The sequence below is a fragment of the Rousettus aegyptiacus genome, unplaced genomic scaffold (genome assembly GCF_014176215.1).
Source record: "Rousettus aegyptiacus isolate mRouAeg1 unplaced genomic scaffold, mRouAeg1.p scaffold_m13_p_15, whole genome shotgun sequence".
In the NCBI taxonomy this organism is placed as follows: domain Eukaryota; kingdom Metazoa; phylum Chordata; class Mammalia; order Chiroptera; family Pteropodidae; genus Rousettus; species Rousettus aegyptiacus.
The window spans coordinates 16,123,436-16,145,971 of NW_023416290.1; the positions used below are offsets into that span (position 1 = coordinate 16,123,436).

At 38.7% G+C, this 22,536-nt stretch overlaps 1 protein-coding gene across 2 annotated transcripts in view; it reads left to right on the forward strand.

Moving 5' to 3' along the window:
- The first annotated feature begins 229 nt into the window (after nt 1–229).
- The window catches only part of NSMAF (neutral sphingomyelinase activation associated factor), a 56,546-nt gene continuing 34,239 nt past the window's right edge, over nt 230–22,536 (forward strand). The window contains exons 1-5 of one of the 2 annotated variants that reach the window (XM_016165655.2): nt 230–462; nt 15,313–15,402; nt 19,735–19,813; nt 19,905–19,972; nt 20,054–20,090. In XM_016165655.2, coding sequence (XP_016021141.1) covers nt 455–462; nt 15,313–15,402; nt 19,735–19,813; nt 19,905–19,972; nt 20,054–20,090 — 282 coding nt within the window. In that variant the 5' untranslated portion in view covers nt 230–454. Of the gene's footprint in view, nt 463–483; nt 723–15,312; nt 15,403–19,734; nt 19,814–19,904; nt 19,973–20,053; nt 20,091–22,536 lie in introns of those variants that run through there. The other variant, XM_016165654.2, reaches the window with a different exon arrangement.

Here is a 22,536-nt window from a genome sequence, read left to right on the forward strand (position 1 = left end):
AGAGAAAACGAGAACTGAAGGGTATGGATTTCTTTTCGAATTGATAAAAATGTTCCAAAATTATATTGATAGTTGTACATATTTGTAAACATACTAAAAAGCTTTGAACGGGTGAATTGCCTGGTATGTGAGGTATATCTCAATAAAATTGTTAGAAAAAGAAAAAAGTCATGTGACCAATTATTTCAACTACCAAGAGACCGAGGGCCTCAAACGTTATTTCGAGTCCCTGAGGCCAACAAGGTGGTGTAGTTTATGGGCCAGCATCCGTTTTCATGTGTAAGATACTAAACATGGAGCAGTGCTGCAGCTGGTACAGTGGCGAATGTTTAGTGTGGAAGGACAGATCCTAGGTTGACCTCTGGGCCCTTGGCGAGCACCTAGGACGCCGCGGGTCACCGCGCGCTCCTCCTCCCGGCCTGAGTCACCGCGCCGCCGGAGTCCCCACGCGAAGATGCTGCGGTGAGCGCGGCCGGGACGCCGCGGGCCCTGGGGCGCAGCGTGGGGCTCTCGGCCGCCGAGCGGCGCGCACGGGAAGCCGGGCCGGCAGCCGCGCTCTCGTCCCGGCCGGGCCCTCGCAGGCCGGCTCCCCCGGACCCCCTCGGCGGGCGACAGCGGGCCCCGCGCCGCTGCTCCGCGCCCGCCCGCGCCCGCCGTCCGTCCATGGCGTTTATCCGGAAGAAGCAGCAGGAGCAGCAGCTGCAGCTCTACTCCAAGGAGAGGTGAGCGCCGGCGGCGGCGGCGGGGCAGGCCGGAGCCGCGGTCAGCGCCGGGGCCTGCTCGGCGCAGGAGCGCGGTGGCGGCGCGGCCGCAGCGTGGCGCCCGGCACGGAGGCCGGCGCCGCGGGCGCGTGCGGCGCCCGCGCGGGGCTCGGAGGCCGGAGGCCTGGCCGCGGCAGGAGGCCGCCGGGCGCGGGCGCCGGCGCGGGGGCCGATGCCCCAGCGGAGCCCGGCCGGCTACGCAGGGCCCGGCGGCCGCGGCCGGCTCACCCGGAAGAGGCCGCGCGGGTCCGGAGCCGGCTGCTCCGGCGGGCGCCCGGCCACGGGGGGCGGGGACGCCCCTCGGCGCGCGGGCCCCGGCGGTGTCCGGGTGGGTCGGGGTAGGACGGGGGTGTGTAGGCGCGCAAGGCCGGCACCCTCTTCCCCCCATTCTCGCCTCATCGCCCCGCCGCCGCCCCCTCCACTCCTCCCCGGTAACCGGCGTTGGGTCGGAGCACCGGCTCCGGCGCCGCGTGATTGTCGCACCCAGGCCAAACGCGGGCTGGCGACCACCCCGCCAGCACCCGGGAGTGGGGGCGGTAGATCTTGATGCCTCACATCGCCGCGCCTTTTTTTCCTGCCAACTTCTTCAGACATAAAGCAGAGGCCCTCCTGGGCCGGGAGGAGGGCCACAAAAAAGGCCTTATTCTGAAAAAAAGGCAAGGTCCAACCCCACCCCCTCCCCCGCGCCCCCAAACGTTTTCTACCAAGCAGTGGACCTTGTTGTAAATGTAATCGAAGGCTTGGGAAGCACTGGCATCCTGGTGAGGGACTTACAGACCCAGGGGAAGGAGCTAAGATGGTCTCAGGGCAGTGCCCTTTCGGAGTTTATGATCCTCAGGCTCCCAGGGAAATCTGTAAGAAAGCTCACTTCTGCTCTAAGTATACTTCCCAGTGCATTTCTGGTGACCAAAACAACTTCTAATCCCCGAGTCTGGGGTCCCAGGTGCCAGAAGGAACTGGGAATGAATTATTTTTACAGATATTATTTTGGTTTGGGGAGCTAGTCATGTCGCACGGCTGCTAACCTGTCACTTTGATGTGTGATCAGTGGACACCGACCAAACCGACTATACACGGAAATACAAGTGTAGACTTTAAAGTTTGTGTGATCTGGCAGCATCCGCACTTGTTTTACAGGTGTTGACTACACCAGTTTCATCCAAACGTTTATGTCTCTTTCTAATAGCTCTAAGGTTGGCCTTGCCAGGATATCCATAATCTGAAATGTTTCCCTACTGTAGAGGAGGAGATAAAATATACCAAAAAACTATTTTGGATATGACTTTCAAGAATGTTTTTGGCATTGTGATTAGGTTTTATCCTCAGAAAGGCTTGTTTATTCAATAATAACTAGACCATAAATAAAGTAACTCAGGCTCTTTTGACTTCATTTGTAATGCTCGGTTCATGTGGGAAGAACTGAGTAGAGAGAGTTTCTTTGTTCTGTACCAACAGCATTAAAATATGGTGGTATTCTGTGTTAAATAGACGAATGTTCAAATTTCCATAAGAACTTTGAAACACTTGAATTGCCATAATAATCTGAGTCACTTGTAACAATTCCATTGCCTCACTGATAAACAGGAGAATCTGTTTTCTTTAGATGTGCCAGTTATTTTGATGGCAGTTATTTGCATTGGATTTGGTTAGCTTGTTTCTCTCTGCAGTGTCACACAAGTCTGCACTTACATTTCTGTGTACAATCTGTTTTGTGGGTATCTGTTGATCAGACATGACAGGCTAGCAGCACCAGGAGATAACTAGCTCTCACAACCAAACCATTTATTCACTCGTCAGGAAGCAGCAACTGTTCTTGAGCAGTAGAAATCTGAAAAAGTTGGTGCCACGTGTTTTATATTTATTTGAATCCTAGTTGCTGACTGCCCAAATTCTATAATGTTCTCTGCCCATGCTTTACAACTTGGGGCTGATGGGCCTATTCAAACCACGATGATATCCATAGACTATCAATTCGAATGACAGGAATCTGTCTCAATTAAATGTGTGCTAAAATCAAGCAGTCTCTTAAAATTTATTCTGAAAGATGAGAATATTTTAAACCAACTTTATTGAGTCCTAAATTTACCAATTTTGCACAGATTTTTTCTTCTGCCTCTATCCTTTTGTGGCAATACACACCAGTTAGCAAAATGATTGATATATAAAGGTCATTGGCTCCTGCATACCCAAGAGAACTATTACTTTCCTTGGGCCCATCTCACAGGTTATGCATGAAAGGCCTTGTCTCTTTAGAATTGTGAGTTCATTGGCTGCTTTAGAGATTTTAGATTTCTACTGCTACCAAAAAATGACCCCAGAAAAGGAGAAACTTGAAATTAGCATTTATTTCTCTTAGTGTTAAGTTGATGCTACTGCATTTAGAATAAGTGATATTTCTATAAAGGTAGAAGCAGAGAGACTGGTTGGGAGATTCTTGTATTGGTGGTTTAGATCAATGTGGCAGCAGAAAAAAATGGAGAACCGTGGGTGGGTTTTGAATGTTTTTAGGAGGTAGCATTGACAGGTGTTAGTGTGGTAGATTGCATGCAAGAGATAATGGAGGAAGAATCCCAGCTAGAGTTGTCAGATAAAATACAGGATGCCCAGTTATATTTGAATTTCCAATGAACAATCTTTTAATGTTAGTGTGCCCCATGTACTGTTTGGTGCACATGTATTACTGAAATATTTTATAATTATCAGAAATTCAAATTTAACTAGGCATCCTCTATTTTTATTTGCTAAACACAACAATCATGTTCTGAATTTTCTGGTTTGAACATCTCTATAGTGGTGCCATTTATTGGTGATGTTTATAAAGAAATACTTTGATAATTTTCAGCATTAGAAAATAGATACTTGGTCATTTAAATTAAGTATTCTAGTATCCTAGTTAAGATTTAGATGGCAGGACCATATTGATTTTACTGTTTTTCTTTCTTTTTTTTTTTAATGTCCTATGCAGGTGTTAATGAAGATAAGTGGAAAAAATTTTAAAAAGACAGTTCACATATCTTCCTTTAGAATTGTTGGAAATGGCAGCTGTGCATGGTGGGTTAGCAGATGAGGATACTGTACCAACTGCTATTTAAGATATTTCTATTTTAAGATAGGATAATTGTTAAATGGTTTTTATTTTCACATCTAGGAATGGCATGGTGGGACCATAGCTGTTTTTTTCCTTGGATGATGTAGAAATTTAAATAGCGTGTTCCTACTGGGGGAAGAGTCACATTTTTCTCTCCACAATGTCATAAACACAAACTGTCATTCCAGGATAAAACATTAGTAATCATGTCACTTTGTAGTTATATAAATTTCTAATCACTGTGTTGTACACCTGAAACTATATAATACATCTATCAACTGTAATTGAAAAAAAAATTAGTGATTGTGTATTTTATATTGGATACACATATCACATTAATAGTCTCACTGTCATTTCTTAGAGTTTGGCTTTGCTTCAGACATTCCATGTGTATAATTCTCATGATTATGCCGATATTAAATTTCTTGGCTGATACTTTTACTTAATTATGTTTATTTTACCAATTGACTCTGTATTCATTATGCTAAAAATACTTGTTAGAGGGAAAAGTGATTTTTTATACTTCTGTTTAATCTTTGATTTCTAAGACTAATCATCCTATTTTTAATATCTCTAAGAGACATGCCCATTGCTGAAAATGGAGGTAGATTGCAGAATCAGCACTTACTTAGTCAGGAATACTGATGGGTCGAAAGAAGATAAATTACATTAAGCTCGTTAATTGTGTTTAGATCTTCTAGTTACTTAATGATTTTTTTTCTGATTGATTTGTCAATTACTGAGAAATACTTCACGGTGCAAATTTTGCCTTGTATTTCCATCAATTTTTGCGACATATATTTTCAGAGTGTGTTATTAAGTTTCTATGTAGGTTTAGAATTGATATCTCCTCAGTAAATTGAATCTTTCATCAATATGTAATGGCCTCTTCTAGTAATGATATTTTCTATTTTGTCTGATATTAATATAGTTATATCAAGCTTCTTTTGATTATTTATGTCATATATAATTTTTCATTCTTTTACTTTTAAATTTTGTATCCTTAGGTTTTAGGCATATTTCTTCTAAATAGCTTGTAGTTGGACTTTTGAATAATACATTCTGATCATTTTTATCTTCATAGGTTTATTTGGTTCTTTTATATTTATTATTAGAGGTATATTTGGATACATCTTTTACTTTTTCATTTTGTTTTTAAATTTTATCTTATTTTCCCTTTGTTTGAATTAATTAAGACCCCCTTGTTCCTTTCATTTTTTCCTTCTGTTTTTCTAGTGCTTACCCTTGAACTTTTGACACTTACATTTAACTTAAGTTCTGAAGCCAATCATTCTCTTTACCCTCCTTCCTAGTAATATAAGGCCCTTGGAATAGTAAACTCCTAAATTAGTCTGTTATTGCCCAGAATTTCCCATCTATATTTTAAACCTACAAAGGAGACATTACAGTAGTCACCCATTATCCACAGGGGATACATTGCAAGACCCCCAGTGAATGCTTGCAACTACAGGTAGTACTGAACCCTGTTTTTCCCTATATAAACATACACTTTACAGCTTCTCTTTGGCATATCCGAATTGCCAGCATCATTACTCTTACAGTGTGGGGCCATTATTAAGCAAAACAAGAGTTCCTTGAACATAAGCACTGCGATACCACAACAGCTGATGTGATAAAAAGACAGCCACTACATGACCAAAGGGTGAGGAGCATGTGCCTGCCGTGCAGGGATGCCGGACGAAGGGATGAGTCACGTCTTGAGTGGGACAGAACAGGAGGGCAGGAGATTTTATTAGCTCCTCAGAACAGTGCCACAATTTAAATTTATGAATTGTTTATTTCCGAAGTTTTTCTTTTAATATTTTTCCACTGCAGTTTACTGCGGGTGACTGAAACCTTGGAAGGTGGAATCACCAATAATGTATAATTGTCTAGTTAATGCTTGTATCGTTTCAGATTCATATTTGGTTCAGCATTCCCTCTTTCATGCCGTATCTTCCCTTTAGAATTATTTTCTCTTTCCTGAAGAATATCCTTTATAAGTTCCCACGATGATTGTCTGATAGTAGTAAACTATGTTTGTTTTTGTCTGTCTGGGCATGTCTTTATGTTGTCCTTGTTTTGAAAATCATTGTTGCGAGATGTATAATTCTCCTGGCTTTTTGAAGACTGCAAAGAAAGGCAAATGGCCAGGGAAGATGCACTAGGGAAGACACACCAGGCTTGCTGGAGCAGCATTCAATGGGGAAGCTCAGCAGAGAAAATGTTAGTGACAGGTGTGCTGAGCTGCTGCTGCCGCGCTTAGCCGCAGGGTCAGGCCTCAGGGTCAGGCTTCAGACTCTGGAAGAAACTCGGAACCTGTGGAGTGGCCACTGTGATGGAACCTTGGCTCGTCATGTTCAGTTAGTTCAGCATCTGTGGCTGTGGGCTGGCCTCACCCCTTCCCTAGCTTGATTGGAGCCTGTCTAAGCCTTGTACTTGAGTTTGTGTGATGTGGATGGGAACCACCAATACTTCCTGTGGCATGATTACGGCACTGGAGTCCTAGCTTGTTGTTAACCAGGACTGTTTGATTTAACACAAGACCATAGCAAGTTTCCATGTAGCTACAGCCTTGCAGGAGACTACCTTCTATTCTGGGAGACCAGCCTGCAACAAACCCATATCATTTGAGTCTAATCGTTCTCTGTGAGTAACCTGTCTTTTCTCTGGCTTCTTTTAGATCTCTGCTATGTAGAGTTTTGCTGTTTGTCTATATAGAGATTTCTTTCTAGTCATCTATCCTGATTGAGGTCCCTAAAGCTGAAACAGTTTTTGGAAAATTTGGAGTCAAGCCTTTAGCTCTTGGAATATTCCTTTTTCTCATTCTTTTGTGTCTCATAACGACTCTTTAATATTTATCTTTATTTTTTGTGCTGTTGTGGGTTATTTAAATCCATCTTATAATTTACTATTTTTCTCTCTAGTTGCCTAATTTTCTGTCTATTCCATTAGTTTAACTTTTAACTTCAATTATGGTACTTTTAATTTTCTAGTTCTATTTGGGCCATTTATAACAGCCTGGTCATTTTGGATAAAAGTCTGTTCTTCTATTATACTTTTGATGTCCTAGTATTTAAACATACCTATTGTAATATTCAGATACAGAAATAAATTATCTGTAGTCTTTACAGGTTTGATTGAGTAGTGTGTTGCTTGTACCACTGACCTTCATTCAGTAATTTTACTTCTTCGCTTGTTTTATGATTTTTTAAAATTAATTAATTTTTTTTTATGGTGACATTGGTTCATGAAATCCAATAAGTTTCAGCTGTGCACTTTAACAGTAAGGCATACATATGTTTACACTGTGTGTTCACCGCCCATAGTTAGATTTCTTTCTCTCACCACTTATTTGACCCTGTTTACCCGTCGACCTCCCTCCTCCCCGCTGTTTTATGATTGTTGATTGTAGCCTCTTGTTTCTTGGACATTTATCCTCAGAGATTCTTAGATGCCTAGGTTTAGAGTGCATTTTTTCTGAAAGTGTTTGTATTTATTTCTGCCAGGTTGGGGAAGAGGCCACAGTGGTTTCTCTGGAGGTTTATTGGGCTAAACAGGTTGTGTGAATTCCAACTGCAAATGTATGTCAAGGCAAGCTTGTGGTTTTGAATTCTCAAGGCAGACTTATTTTCCCCCAGCCCAGAGCCAAGATCCTACCATCTCTCTCTGGAGCCTAAAGACTTTTTATTTCCACTCTCAAGGTGTTACCATTCGGGATCCTAGTAGCCTTTTCTACATCCTTCCCTCTCCCATAGCTAGCCCCTTGAGGCATATGGCCCAAATCAATCCAGGCTTTTACTACTCAGAATTGGCCAAGGCCTGCTAACTTCTTTGTTTCTCTCTTCTAAGATTTTTCCTTACTTTTTCATCACCTCAGCCAAGCACTTGAAACATTTTTTAGTATTTTATCCAGCAATTTTAGGAGATTTGTACTGAGATTGTTTTCTAGGTATCTAATCTTACTAAAATGCCTGGAAAAGAATTCCTGCTAATTCTTTAAGCCCAGATTTACTTAATAAATCTATAAACCCACTGGTTTAAGAAGAGACTTTTGAAGCCATCTAATCTCCATGTCCCTCCTCTCGGTTTTATAGTTGAGGTCTAAGTAAGTAAAGTGATTTGACAAAAGCCCGCAGCTAAGTCATGGCAGAACTAAAGCTAACACAAATGTTTCTGATCCAAGTCAAGCCCTTTTCCACCTGTTTTAAATACTAGGCCAGTTCTTATGTTAATGGTATCTCTGAAAGTTAGAATGATTCAGAAATGGAAGTCTGATTTATGTTAATATTAGAACCTTGTGACTCTAAGTGTGATCAGTAGGCCAGCAGCAGGAGCATTACCTGGGAACTTGCTAGAAAATGCAGAATCTCAGGCTCCGCCCCAGATCTACTACATCAGAATCTGCATTTTAATAAGATCTCCTGCTGATCGTACACACTTTGAAATTTGAGAAGCACTGTTTTAAGAAACAGTAATTAAGCATTTACTTTAAATTCTTCATTTATTTGTTTTGGTTTCTTTTTGCTCCTGTATTTATCTTTATAATATGAAGGAGCCTCATAAAAGCATCCATCTCGGGGTTGTGACCTTGATGAGGACATTAAAAGACTTTGAGAACACAGGTGATATTTTTGCTCTTTCTTATAGGTAGTTGAGACTCAGAAATAGAAGCACTGGCTTTATGGATGGTGTCAGCGAAAGGAATTTCGATACCTGAACCCTCTTGGCCAGGAAGTGACTGCATCTCACACAGTCAGAGGAGAATATAATTTCTTAGAGTCTGGCCCAGTGATAGAGCTTTAAATTTACTCCCAAGGGATGGGATCAAAAGGCGGGATGAAATAGTGAAATTGGTTACACTCCTCAGAGAGTTGGCCACAGCCTGCTAACTTCTTTGTCCTCCTGGAGGACAGCAGGCAGAAGATGAAATGCTACCCCAGGGGAGGTGGGGCCGGTAATTAAATGCAAAAAACATTGGTTCAGGGACTAGAAATAACAGTCACTCAGATGTCTCTATGCAGATGTGTAGAACGTGGGTAATAAAATGAATGGAATTTTATTACAAAAGAGGATTAATGTGTATTTTCGGTGTCACCGAGGCTTGTTAGGATGGAACTCAAGATTGGAACCTAGGACTGAAAAGCTACAGGCCTGCTCAAAAGGGAAGAGCTGTTAGGACCTGAGACAGTAGGCTGGCTCTAAATGTCAAGATATACAGCTGCTGGGTAATCCATGAACCAGAGTGGGGAAAAACCCCAGAAAACTTATTGGAAAGAGGAACAGAGATAACATAATTGCATTCATTTGTTACTGGCCACCTAAATGGGTAGAACAAACGGCAGATGCATACCTGATGCGGATTGAAAATAGGAAGTGGCAGGAGACCTTACTTAGTGTTCAGTAAGGTGGCTACAGTTTCTTGACTTCCTTTTTGAAGTTTTAATTTATCTTAAGGCAGAGAATTTGAGAAGTTTACAACATTCTGAATATTAAAGAGAACTTAACTAACCAAGTAGCAGTGACAGAAAGAAACCCTTCAGAAAAAGCAGTCAGATCAAGTTATTTATTGTTGAAGTCCAAGGAGATTAAGAGCGATTCTGTCATTTATAGAATTTAGATTTTTTCAGTTATTGAAATGCAGATATCGAATTCAAGGAGGAAAATAATACGTATTATTACTGGACGGTTCTGGAAAAGATATTGAAACTGAACTCAGGGGTCCGTTTTGCCTGCACGTGTCAAAGCCAAAAGAAACACAGATAGGAGTTTGCAACGAAGAAAGTAGAGGTTTATTTAAGGAAATGGCACCAAGCCCAGAGACACAGATGAATTAGCGCTCAAAGACCTGGCTCCCTTGATGGCCTCTGGGGAATAGGTTTTTTTGGGGGAAGCTCTTTAATAGCTACGGAAGTTGGAGTCATGGGCTCTATTGATTGGTTGGGCCTGAGGTAGGAGGCAGCTGATCATTTCATCAGGTCCTGATGTCAGTTGCGATGTAGTTCTGTCTGTTTTCAAGGGGATGCTGGTAGGGTCCTTCTGGCCTTCATGGGTGTGGTATTATTTTTATTTTGATGAAACTCTGCTTCTGAGGTCAGCAGACCTGAGGCTTTGTTCCTAAGACTGTTTGATGCTGACATGAGGGCTTAATGATTAAGGGAGTGGTCGTGCAATCTGCAGAAGGATAAGGAAAGAAAAGAAGCAGGTGAGCCTACAGCCAGTTTGAATCTAGGAGAAAGAGAAGAGAAAGGGTTATTTTAAAGAAGTGAAAATCTTCATGGTTACAAAACTGTCAAAAATATAATTCAGAACATCTAATCCAATGGTCTTTGGTGAAGAGTTAGAGAAAATCAGACAAGCAAGTAAATGTAGAATGTACTGGTAATGTTCTTCTGAGCTTATAATTTTAAAAAATATATTTAGAAAGCAAGAAGGGTGACAACCAAGGACGAATTAAATGGATGTCACAGACCAATACGATCTGCATCAAGAAACTTAAAGCCCCAATTGAGTGGTGTTTTAAAAAATGCTACAAATTTAAAAAAATTTTAAGTCTCCCAAAGTTGTGTTTAGGCTGCTACCTAGTGCCTAGCCTGATAGTGTAAAATTGATTTATGACAGAGAAAGTAGCTTTTATTTTGTCCTCTCTTAATGATACTGACCATCAGACTGGAAGTGACAGATAAACTTTTACAAGATGGGTGAAGATGCAAAGGGCAGTCATGTGCTATGTCTCCTGGCATAAGCCCCTGGGAGATTTTGAGTTTTGGAACTACAGAATTGTCTCAGTGATGTAGGAAATTTGAAAGGTGCAGAAAGATCATATGTGCATAAGTATATTTAATACTAGTTCTAGATCAGACAGATTATTTATAAACCACTAGAAGAGGAAGTCGTCGCCAGTCTCCAGCACAAATTTACTATGAAGTCATGTTATGCTAATCTAATCTCTTTGGACAGAGTTCTGACTGGTAGGTTACGGAAATGCAGTGGATTTAGTTCATCTGGACTTTGGCAAAGAATAAGATTTTTTTTTTTAATGTGTTAATAGCAAATTGAGAAAGGAGAAATTAACGTTAATGTAGTTAGGTGGAATTTTATTTGTTCTAATGACTATTCAGAGGTTGTCATATGTATAACTGGGGGAATGTTTCTGATGGTGAGTCACAAGATGTATCTGTTCCACATTTTTCTTAATGTCCTCCTTGTTTCAGAGGGCATTTTAAGCTTACAAAAATTTCCAATTTAGGTCAATTTAGGTCAACCAACTTTCTACATGGTGGGAGCACTGCACTCTAGCTCTATCCAAGGACCGCGTTGGGGTATGCAGAGCAGATACGGCAAACACATGACAGCGTGCCCTTTCCTGTGCCTGTGCACACATCCGAGGCACCATGGCGGTCTCCCACTGAGCCCATGGTGCAGTCCTCCTCAACACAGAAAAGCCTGTTTCACATCTCCAACCTAGAGAAATGATCGACTAGCAGAATCTTCTGGACCCATTCTAAATACAAAATATGGGTATTGATAAATTAGGGAGTATATAATTCATTTACCAAAATAATGATTCTAGTTCTATAATAGTTGACATAATTCTATTTTTATTGTGGTAAAAACATATAAGATTTACCCTTTTTAAATTTTTTTATTAGTTTCAAGTGTACAGTACATTGGTTAGAGGTTTATATAGCTAATACAAGGATCCATTTTTAAGTGTATAGTACAGTACTGTTATGCCACAGATCTTTAGAATTCTTTTATCTTGCAAAACTGAAATTCTGTACCCACTGAACAACTCCCCTCTTTCTCCACCATTCTATATTCTCCTAGTAAGAGTTTGACTACTTTAAATATTTCACATAAGTGGAATCATGTAGTATTTGTCTTTGTGACTGGCTTACTTCACCTAATATGTACCCTCCAGATTGATCCATGTTGTAGCATATGACCGAAGTTGCTTCTTTTTTTAAGGCTCAGTAATAGTCCATTGTATGTATATACGCATTTTCTTTATTCATTCATCTGTCTGTAGACATTTAGGTTGCTTCCACATGTTGGCTATTGTGAATAATGCTGCAGCGAACATGGATATGCAAATATATCTTTGAGATCCTGTTTTCATTTCTTTTTTGGGTGTATACCCAGAATTGGACTGGGTGGATCATATCTTTAATTTTTTGAGGAACTTCTACACTGTTTTCCGTAGTACCCACGTCGTTTTACAATCCCACCAACAGTGTGCAAGGGTTCCAGTTCCTCCATATCCTCATTAACATTGGCTGTTTTCCATTTGTTTTTTTAAATAGTGTATGAGGTGATATCTCATTGTGGTTTTGATTTGCATGTTCTTGATGATTAGTGATATTGAGCATCTTTTCATACATGTTTGGCCGTTTACATGTCTTTGGAGAAGTTGTCTACTCAAATCCTTTGCCCGTTTTTTAATTGGGTTGATTTTTGTTATGTTGAGTTGCAGGAATTCTGTATGTGCTCTGGGTATTAACTCCTTATCAGATACATGGTTTGCAAATATTTTCTCCAGTTCGGTATGTTGCCATCTCACTCTGTCGATTGTTTCTTGTTCATTTTGATTTTTTTTTTTTTTTTGATGCTCAGAAGTTTTTAAGTTTGATTTAAGTTTGATGTAGTCACATTCATCTCTTTTTGCTTTCGTTGCCTGCGCTTTTGGTGTCATGTTCAAGAAATCATTGCCAAATCCAACGTCATGAAGTTTCCCCTGATGTTTTCTTCTAGAAGTTTTGTAATTTCAGGTCTTACATTTAGGTCTTTAATCTGTTTGGGTTAATTTTTGTAAATGGTGTGTAGTAAGGGTTCGCCTTCATTCTTTTGCACGTGGATATCCAGTTTCCTCAACACCATTTGTTGAAGAGACTGTCCTTTCCCCCATGATGTGGCCTTGGAACCCTTAGAAGAAGATCATGTGACCATATGTGTGAGGGTTTATTTCTGAGCTTTTTATTCTGTTCCATTGGTCTGTATGTCTGCCTTTATGTCAGTACCACTTTTGTTTTGAAACTAACTTTGAAATATTTTTTGAAATCAGGAACTGTGAGGCTTCCAGCTTTGGTTTTCCTTCTCAATTGTTTTGGCTATTAATCCTAATTGTTTTAGGATTTTTTTTTTCTATTTCTGCAATAAATGCCATTGAGATTTTGATAAGGGATTACATTGAATCTGTAGATTGATTTGGGTAGTATGAACATTTTAACACTATTAAGGATAGTATTATATTTTAATAATTATATGGAAGAGCTCATCATCTGTGAAGTCTCTTTGGGCTTTATAACAATAAAATTATGCCACTGTCTTATTGAAGCATACTTATTTTATTTTATCTTCTTTCTAAGGGGTGGAGTGGGAGATCAAGAGGGAGAAGAAAGGGTTACTTAGCTCCAGCCCAAGCAAAGGGTTTTGTGTTATTAAGATACAAACTAAAAATAACGGGCAAGGTAATTATTAAGTGTATCTCTAATTTATACCTTCCTGGAAATTATCTGATGTATGAAAGGAGTGTTCCTAGCAATCCTAGCTCTTGTGATTGTACTGAAATTCAGAATAAGAATTAATAGTGAGCATTTTATGTTGAACTCTGGCAGTTTAGCCTATGATCAGTTCTTGTTCATGGATTTTAAAATGTAGAACAATCCAATCGAAGTTTCTTGTTAGAATGGTAAAGCTGGTTCCTGCTCTCATTTTCAATTTATAAGTTTTTTTTCATTTTGGGTCAGTGTTTTTTTTTTTTCCAATGAGCAATATCTTCTTGTTTTATGGATTTAATTTCTTTGTAAGGATATTAATTATAGTCTTCTAATCGTTTCCTCTGTCTTCTGCATTGGCTCAAGTTCTCCAAGTCATGTTCAACTCGTGTTCACATCAAGTTCTCCAAGTCGTGTTCACCTCGTTTTGATCTTTTCCTCTGCCCTCTGCATTGGCTCAAGTTCTCCAAGTTGTAGTCACCTCGTTTTGGTCTAGTTCTTACACCTGAGAGGCTGGCGACCTTGGGTGGTCCATCCATGCTGTGTCACTGTGGGCAGGCCTTTTCTGTTGGGCTTCTCTATGGGATGCTATTGTAGAGACCTGGCTCTCTCAAATCCTAGTGACCAGAGGTCTTTTCTCTAGGGCTATTTAGTTTTTTTCTAAAAGTAACCACCAGACTGTTGCTGAGAGTGGAATATGTCTTCCTGCTTTTTGCTTAATCATCCTCTTTTCGCTCCATAGCCCTGCTCTCCCCTGTGCTTGATATCTATAGTGGAGCCTCTTGCTCAACTTTTGTATAGCAAACCATGTGCCAGAATGAGGCAGGGGTAACGATCAGGGGAGGAATCTAGGCCACTACCTCATTCAGGCTCTCAACCATTCCTTCCTGCTCCATCCCTGCCTTCGTAGGACCTGATACCTGCCATTCTGACTTTGGGGAAGTCCTGTAATTTGAGTTGGTTTTGTCTTCATTGGTACCTTCTCTGGAGGCATCTGCTATTCTGGTCTCAGGTCATTGTGGACTCCTCTGATTTACTCTCCATTTCTTACAAAGTCGTTGTTATCTCTCATGTGCTTTTATGTTTCTTCAATGTTGTTTGGTCTGTGGGTTTTACCATTTAAAAAATACTTTTGTTCACAATTTAGTGGTGTTTCCAGAGGGAGCGTAAATAAACATATATGTAAGCTGCCATATTTAATCTAAATGTCTTCCTCCATACATCAGAACCTCAAGACCCATCTCCAGTCCCACACTTTTTATGAACGCTTTTCCTGATAACTCTAGCTGCTCTTTCCTGGTCCTTACCACAAAACAGACAAAACACTAGATTGCATTTCTTTGTCATACAACTAAATTAACACGTTTTCTTCTTATCCTATCTTGGTTTTAAAAGTGTAAAGCACCTAAAACTTTAAAAATAACTGTATTTCAATCCCATTTAATTCAACTTACCTATTTATTAAACACCCATTGTATCCAAAGCATAGATTGATTTCGTGGGAGCAGAAAGGTAAACTCAACTAACTGTGAGACCGGGCATCAGGTGGGGGTGGGGGGGTGTTGTGTGTGGTGGAGTGGGAAGCTGGGAAAAGCCTAGTGTGTCTGTCAGTCAGGGAAACAGAAGATCAAAGCTCCACGGGTGGGAAAGCTTCAAGTTTATTTGGGCAAGAATAAGTTCCATTTCATGAAATTTGGGGTTTCTGTAAAGAAATCATACACCTGCGTGGTAAATGGTTGTATTTATTTTGTTTCTGGCCTAGCCAGCTGGTCCGTCTGTTCCTCCTCTCCATCACATAGAGAGGAGTGCCGGGCATGTACTGTGCACTTCGTAAATATTTGTTGGTCTTATTAATGGAAAAGTGCTTTAGGAACAAATGCTTTAAATATTATCTTTCCTTGTACTTAAAAAAATAAACGTGAGGTTTTGTTGTTTTTGTTTTGTTTTGTTTTTTTCCCATACTTAGATTTTCCTTGCTCCTGCTTAACTTGGAGGAGTACTACTTTGAACAGCATACAGCTCATCATATTCAGCATAAGGGCGGTCAGAATGAAAGGTAAGGAAGATTTTTGGATCTACTCAACCTAGGTTTTCCCTCTCCTTTTGTATTGGGAAAGTATTGAGAAGAGAGAGGGGTTTATAAGTCGCTGCCGTAACTTCAAATGTTCCCAAAACGAAGAACATTCCTCAAAGTTTGTGGGTATGTTAAATCAGCCGGCTAGAACTCTGATTCATTCTGTCACTGTTTTCGTATGTCCCTTGTTTACTTATGCTCTCAATTATTTGGGTTTTGGTGTTACAAAGTAGTGATCGTAAAAATCAGTACTTTCAAAATGAGTAATTCAGTTTGAACTAGAAGCAAAATCAGTTTTAATAACTACTACTTATTACTATAAAAACAGATTTCGTGTGTTTGGTCACACCTTTTGAAAGCTATGTTCAAAAGTACATAATGAAGTTTTTTATTTAAAATGCTAACTTGAAATGAACTAACATGAAAGCCGTTCTAGCAAAAATGTTTCTGCTAATGATTTCCTTTGAGAACATCACTTAACAAATAGGCCACAACTTAGAACATGGTTCGATATTAGATAAACACTTTAGTTTTTAGTGTTCTTCAGGATTTATTCTGAAAGGATCAAAACCACATAGTATTTGTTTAAATACAAGCCAAAGTAAAATTAACTTAGCTCTTTGTTCGATAGCATAGGGCAGATCTGTTTCCTTAGCATTTAATCAAATTAGGCCATTGTTATTCCTTGAAAGTAGCACCTTGCTTTCTTACCTTTGGAATTTTGCTTATATTCTTTTCTCTATTTCCATACTTTATTTTTCTCACAACTCCTGTGTTCCGTATCATAATACCTTCCTGTTTAAAGTTAAATATATTTGTTTATTATTAAAATGCACACATAAGCTGGCAAAATGAACCCTGTTTTTGTAATTTTAAAGTTATCATTAGGGTAAAATGGCACAACCCCGGGGAAGTGAATTTGGTAATGTCTAGCATGATTGCATGTGCAGTAACCTATTGATTTAGCAATGAAACTTCTAGGAAACAATCTCAAATATACCCTAGAAAATATCTAAATGGATATATATACAAGATTATTTATTATAGCACTACTTATAATAGCAAAATACTGGAAACAATCCAAGAGGGAACTAATTGAATAAACCATGGAATGTTCACATAATGGAGTACTATGCAGCTGTTACAAAGGAATGAGGGAGTTCTATATATTGCTGTGGAGTGATCTTTAGCATATATTAAGTGCAAAATACTGTGTATTACATGCTATCTTTTTATAAGAGAAAGTGGAGTAATTTTTTGGTTATATTTTTAAAAATTAAAAAATTTGTTAATTATACATTTTAAAAAGCTTAAACTAAAAGCTAATGGAAATGGTTCGCTACACAGAAGAGGGAGGGATCAGGGGGATGATATAGAGGTGACAAGGCTTCTCCAACTATATTTTATTTTATAACTTTGGTTTTGGAACCATTGAAATATTTTTTATATATTTTAATATATAGTTAAATTTCAAGAAATAATAAATACTAAAAAACAAAAAGAAAATGAAACAAATGAACTTAACTGTATATAAAGTTGAAGGATTAACCACAGAGAAGAAATATTTTAATCAACTTCACGACATAGTAATTTGACTATTGTCTCTGGTGAAATATATCCTAAGATGAAAATGAATTGCAAAAAAGTTATAAACTATTTTAGTAAAACATTGTTAATGATTTTGATATTTTTATCTTTAAACTGTTTTGTGTACATGTGCACATAGATTTATATAGTTTTTATTTAGTTAAATAAAGCAAATGAGTAGTATGTTAATACTAACACCAAGATTTTCACTATAAAAGAGATACAAAGCTAATATAAAATGAGTTAGGTAAAAGCCTTATAATCTTCCATTTGAATTGGAAATGCTATATGGGGTCATATACTTTTCTTTTAAAAGGAAGTGTTTTCTAGCTGTATCCTCTGAAAACGCCAAGAAACAACTCTGTAGCAATGAGTTTGGAGGTTATGGTCTCCGAATACCACTTCCCACTAAAAGGAGCGAGGGCTCCTTGGTGAAGTGGCTGAGTCTGTCAGGGGCAGGGAAGGTACAAGATAAACCTGGGATATACTGTCATACTGGCAAGTAAGGAAAATGTCAAAAACTACCATACATTGAATCAAAAGGACGCAAGGGCCGTCAGGAGTTGGCCAAAAAATGGGACGAATTGAGCATCAAAAAAGAATAATGACTGCCTTGGTTTTAAATGTATCAGAATTGTTAAAATCTGTTAAAAATTGTTATTATGTTATTACAAAAATGGCAGCTACCTTTGAAGTATACTAGGAGACCAACTCATTTTTCTGAAACTTGATAAATAGAGGTAAAGAATCAAGCAATTTTCCTGCTTTCCTTATACAAATTATACTTCAGGGTAACCACATCATAGATAAGTAAAGTTGTTCTTTATTGACGAATTCTTGACACCAAACATAGAATGAATATTACAAATTTCAATCCCTGATGAATAATGGACCCATTTATAGATGCAAACTACATCCCTGGGGTCAAATTTGACCTGATACTTGTTTTATAAGTAAAGTTTTATTGAGACACAGCCACGTGCATTTGGTTATGTATTGTGTGTGGTTTCTTTCCTGCTACAGTAGCAGAATTACAAAAGCAGAGTTGAATAGTTGTAACAGAGACCATCTGGCTTGCAAAGTTGAAATATTTACTATCTGCTCTTCATAGAAAATGTTTGCCAACATCTGATGTAGAGAGACTCTTCAATGGCTGCTGAAATGCGCAGGTGAAAAGCTGCTGAGAAATTTTATAATGGATGTATCAATATTGACATCACGGGAACCTCCTGATGTGAAGGAATTACATGCCTCTGAAACATTCTTATTAGAAAATCAAGCCAGAATCTGGCCAACTCTTTTAATTTTTTTAAGGAAATGAGATAGAGGAAAACCACCAAGGCGCATTCAGCAAAACTTATTATGTAGGAAAATGAAAATTGTTTTAGATCGAGATATGTAATAGAGTTAGCAACTAAATGTGATATGAACTTTGGATTTTGGTTTGAACAAACCAACTATAAAAACACATTTATGGAAAATAAAAAAATTAACACTCACTGTATACTTGATAACATTAAATTGTTAATTGTTTAGGTGTGATAATGATAGGTCATTTATAAAATGAATCTTTAGAGATTCATACTAAGTATTTATGGATGAGGTGTATGATGTCTAGAATTTTCTCAATGATCCAGCAGGATTCTGGGGGGAGTTTATACACAAAACAAGAATGACCACGTTAACAACCGCAGAAGCTGGGTGTATGGTACCTGAGAGGTTTCTATTTGTATATGTTTAGAAATTTCCACAAAGGTACTTTTCTTAAGTTATTATTAGGAAATTCTGGGTATTAGAAAAGTAAATGCAGTTAACAGCATTGAAAAAAAAAAATGACATAAAATCAAAAAGTCCTTGAGGAAGAATTGCAAACTGAATCATGACCTTCAGCGCGATGAGCCTTCTCATCTGTTCAATGCACGTATATTGAGCACTGAAAGTAGAAAGCTGAAGTAAATACTTCCCATCCACAGCAGAGCAGGAAGGTTACTCTAGTGCTGATGGGAAGAAGAGTGGGGGTTCTCAGACTGTAAGACCATTTCTCACCGTGATTATTTTTTTTAGATACTGTAAGTTTTCAACCAATAGATTGTTTAAACTTATAGAGATGTAGATATAAACCTAAGAAGTGAAATTAAAAACCCCGAATCTAACATTTGAATAAGTAGTCTTTAAAATTGCTTATTATTGTGGAACAAAATTATTATTTTTTTCCTGAATTTCCGCTCACCCCAAAATCACTGTTAAAAGCATTTTATGTACTAAATTCAAACTCTGTTATTTTTCCATTACTATAAACAAGAAAAAAATCCCTTACATAGTCAGTTTTAGATATATAGTATTGCCTTCTGAACAGTTCTTTCACATATAGGAAATTAAAAGTCAGAAGGATTTACTGGAGACAGGCTAGATGGAATCGGTGTTTCTTAAGAATCAGTTTTTCCTTTCAGAGTAGTTGTGAATACCAGATGAAGTAATACAAATAAAATGTATAGGACAGCACTCAACAAACGAAACCATATTGCAATATGTGCAGATTTTGTTAACCTCTAGGAGAAGAGGAAAATAATTTTGCTGTATTTTTCAGCCTTTCATACTCTTTAATTCCATTGTTGGTCTTTTATTAGTTGATGGTATAGTCTTCTACTTTCTAGTTAAAATGTATTATGATTCTTTATGACTTTTGTTATGTTTATTAATAATAATCCTTTGTATTTTGATTCCTAGGAAAATTAGAGGCTCCTTAAAAATATGTTCAAAATCAGTTATTTTTGAACCAGATGCAATTTCCCAGCCCATTATTAAGGTAAATTCTTTTTAAAAATAGACATTCCTACTTCTTGTATATATTTTACTTTTGCTTATTTTGATGATATTTCTCTCTCAATTTTATCTAGATTCCTTTGAGAGACTGTATAAAAATCGGAAAACATGGAGAAAATGGAGCCAGTAGACACTTTGCAAAGTATGTCATTGTCACTAACTGTTTAATTAATTTTACTGCTACCAAAATATATGTATTTAATGACTTTTATCTGCATTTTAGGGCAAAATCCGGGGAGATTTCACTCAGTTTTAGTCAGGTAAGAAGCAGGTAGTAAATATTTTTTCCTAAGCTGAATGAAGAGGGGTGTGTGTGTGTATGTGTGTGCGTGTGTGTGTGTGTGTGTGTGTATGTTCAGCATGATTAAATTATTTCTAGAAATCTCAAATGAAGACTGTTGGAATAGATGTTTAAATGCTTTTAAAATTTAATCATTGAGAAATACCTTTTTTAAAAGATATGATCCCTAAAGAGATCCTTGGTGTTTGTTAAGGGTGTGAGACCTGCAGGCTTGCAGTTTCATCCTCAGGAATCCTGGCAAGGTTTGAGGGTTGAGATAAAAGGGCTACAGTTCCCCTTGTAGCCTCCTCGTCATTTAGAAGGTGGGAAGCCAGCAGCACGCCACTTAAATGGATCTCAGGTTTATTCATGATGACAACCGAGCCAACAACTCAGGATGTGTAGTCTTGTATAATTATGATGCTTGGGGTCATGACCTTTTATTCATTCCAGAGTTATTTGGTACATTTATGCATCCAACACTGTGCTTAAATACTGATAATACAGAGATAAATTAAAGCATGCTTTATCTCCTGTCATATAGTCTTAATTCTTCTGTAGATTTTTGAAATAGTGTAATAAAGGAGTGGAGATCATCTATCACTCACCTTCCTCATCTTTAAAATGAAAGGGTTAGAGGAGATCAGTGTTGCCTCAGCTGTCAGCTAGAGCCCTAGTTCCTTGAAGTGTTCAGGGGAAAATCGTTGTTAGCAACTAAATTAAGGAAAAGCTGTGGGAAACAAAGATACATGGATTTCTTTACTTGAGGACTTGACTCAAAGTCTTAACATACAAAAGTGCATTGAGAGTCTCAAGGAGATGAATGGTTAGAAGCAGAGAGTGCTCCCGGTAGTGTCGGATCACTGAACCCTTTCATTCGTGGAACGCTTTTTAATGCAAATCGAAGTTATTTTATGAGAGCTGGGAGATATTAGATCAGGTGATTTTCTAGGTCTGTCTTCCTTCATTGTATTAACTTCAAGGAAGAAAACATTTGACAGGCTATCTTTGACTTTATATTGTTTTGATTGGCATATATGAAACGGTTATAGTCATCTATTATTTTGGAGAGGAGACACTGTTATTAATAATTTGGTCTGCTCCTGTGCTTTCATCATGTCTATAGTATCATGTGCATCATGGATTTACTCTAGAAAGCCTGTATCTTTGAAGGAATAGGTACCTTTTTGGTTGGAAGTATGATTTTTATTATGAAAAATATACATTTCAGTAAAATTTTAATAACTTTAGGCTTAGAAATAAAGCCCCCAAGTCCCTCCACCTATTTGTAAAATAGTTTATAGACAAGATCTTGTATCAAACACTCAAAATCAACTTAACACCAAGGAGTGACTAGACAGAAGTTACTCTTTCAAGTATTATTATAAACTTCCTGGGTTAAGTACACAACCGTTAAATGTAACTTTTATGTTTTTTGATTACTTACTATGTCACAGTGTTTCAGAAATGCAGTAGCCCCCCTCATCCATGGGGGATATGTTCAAAGGCCCCCATGGACAGTACCAAATCCTGTATATGCTGTGCTCTCCTGTATTTACAGACCTTTCACTTACAGGAAGCACCTTACAGCTTTTCCTTGGCATGCTTGAATTGCCAGCATCACTACTCTGACACTTTTGGGCCATTAGTCAGTAGAATAAAGATGACTTGAAGACAAATGCGCTATACCGAGACAGCTGATCCGGTAACGGAGGCGGCTGCTCAGTAACTAATGGGCGAGCAGCGCGCACGGCAGGAGACGCTGGCCGGCGGATGATTTGTGTCCGCGTGGTTTGGAGCAAGAGGGCGTGAGATTCCATCGCGCTGCCCGGAGTAGCGCGCCATTTAAGACCCGTGGATGTTTATTTCTGGAATTTTCCGTTTAATATTTTTGGGCCAAAATTGACTGTGGGTAACTGAAACCCAGAAGGTGAAACTGTGGATAAGAGAGGACTCCTGTACATCATGGTTCTTTAGGCTTCAGAGAGTTTTGCTTCCAGACTTTCTTTTGCTGGTAGAATAAAGTGTGTGTGTGTGTGTGTGTGTGTGTGTGTGTGTGTGTGTGTGTGTTTAAATAATAATAGTTTTAATTAATGTATTTAATGAGTATTATATTCAAGGTTTGCGAGGTATAGGGAAGAACAAAATATCTGAAGCCCCTCTCGCCGTGGACTTTACTTTTCAGTGGGGGCAACGGCTAATAAGCAGCTATCTTCTGTCATGTCAGGTAGTGATAAATGTCATGAAGAAAATGAAAACAAGACAAAAGGCTAGAAAAATAAGGAATACCTGTGTTGCTTTAGACAGAAAGGTCTGAGAAGGTACTACTTGAAGGCATGAGGGAGCAGCTGTGATTATCATGAGCAGTGGCCATAGGTGTGGAGAGGGGCCGGGCAGAGGCCCTGAGGTGCGCATATCCCTGGCAG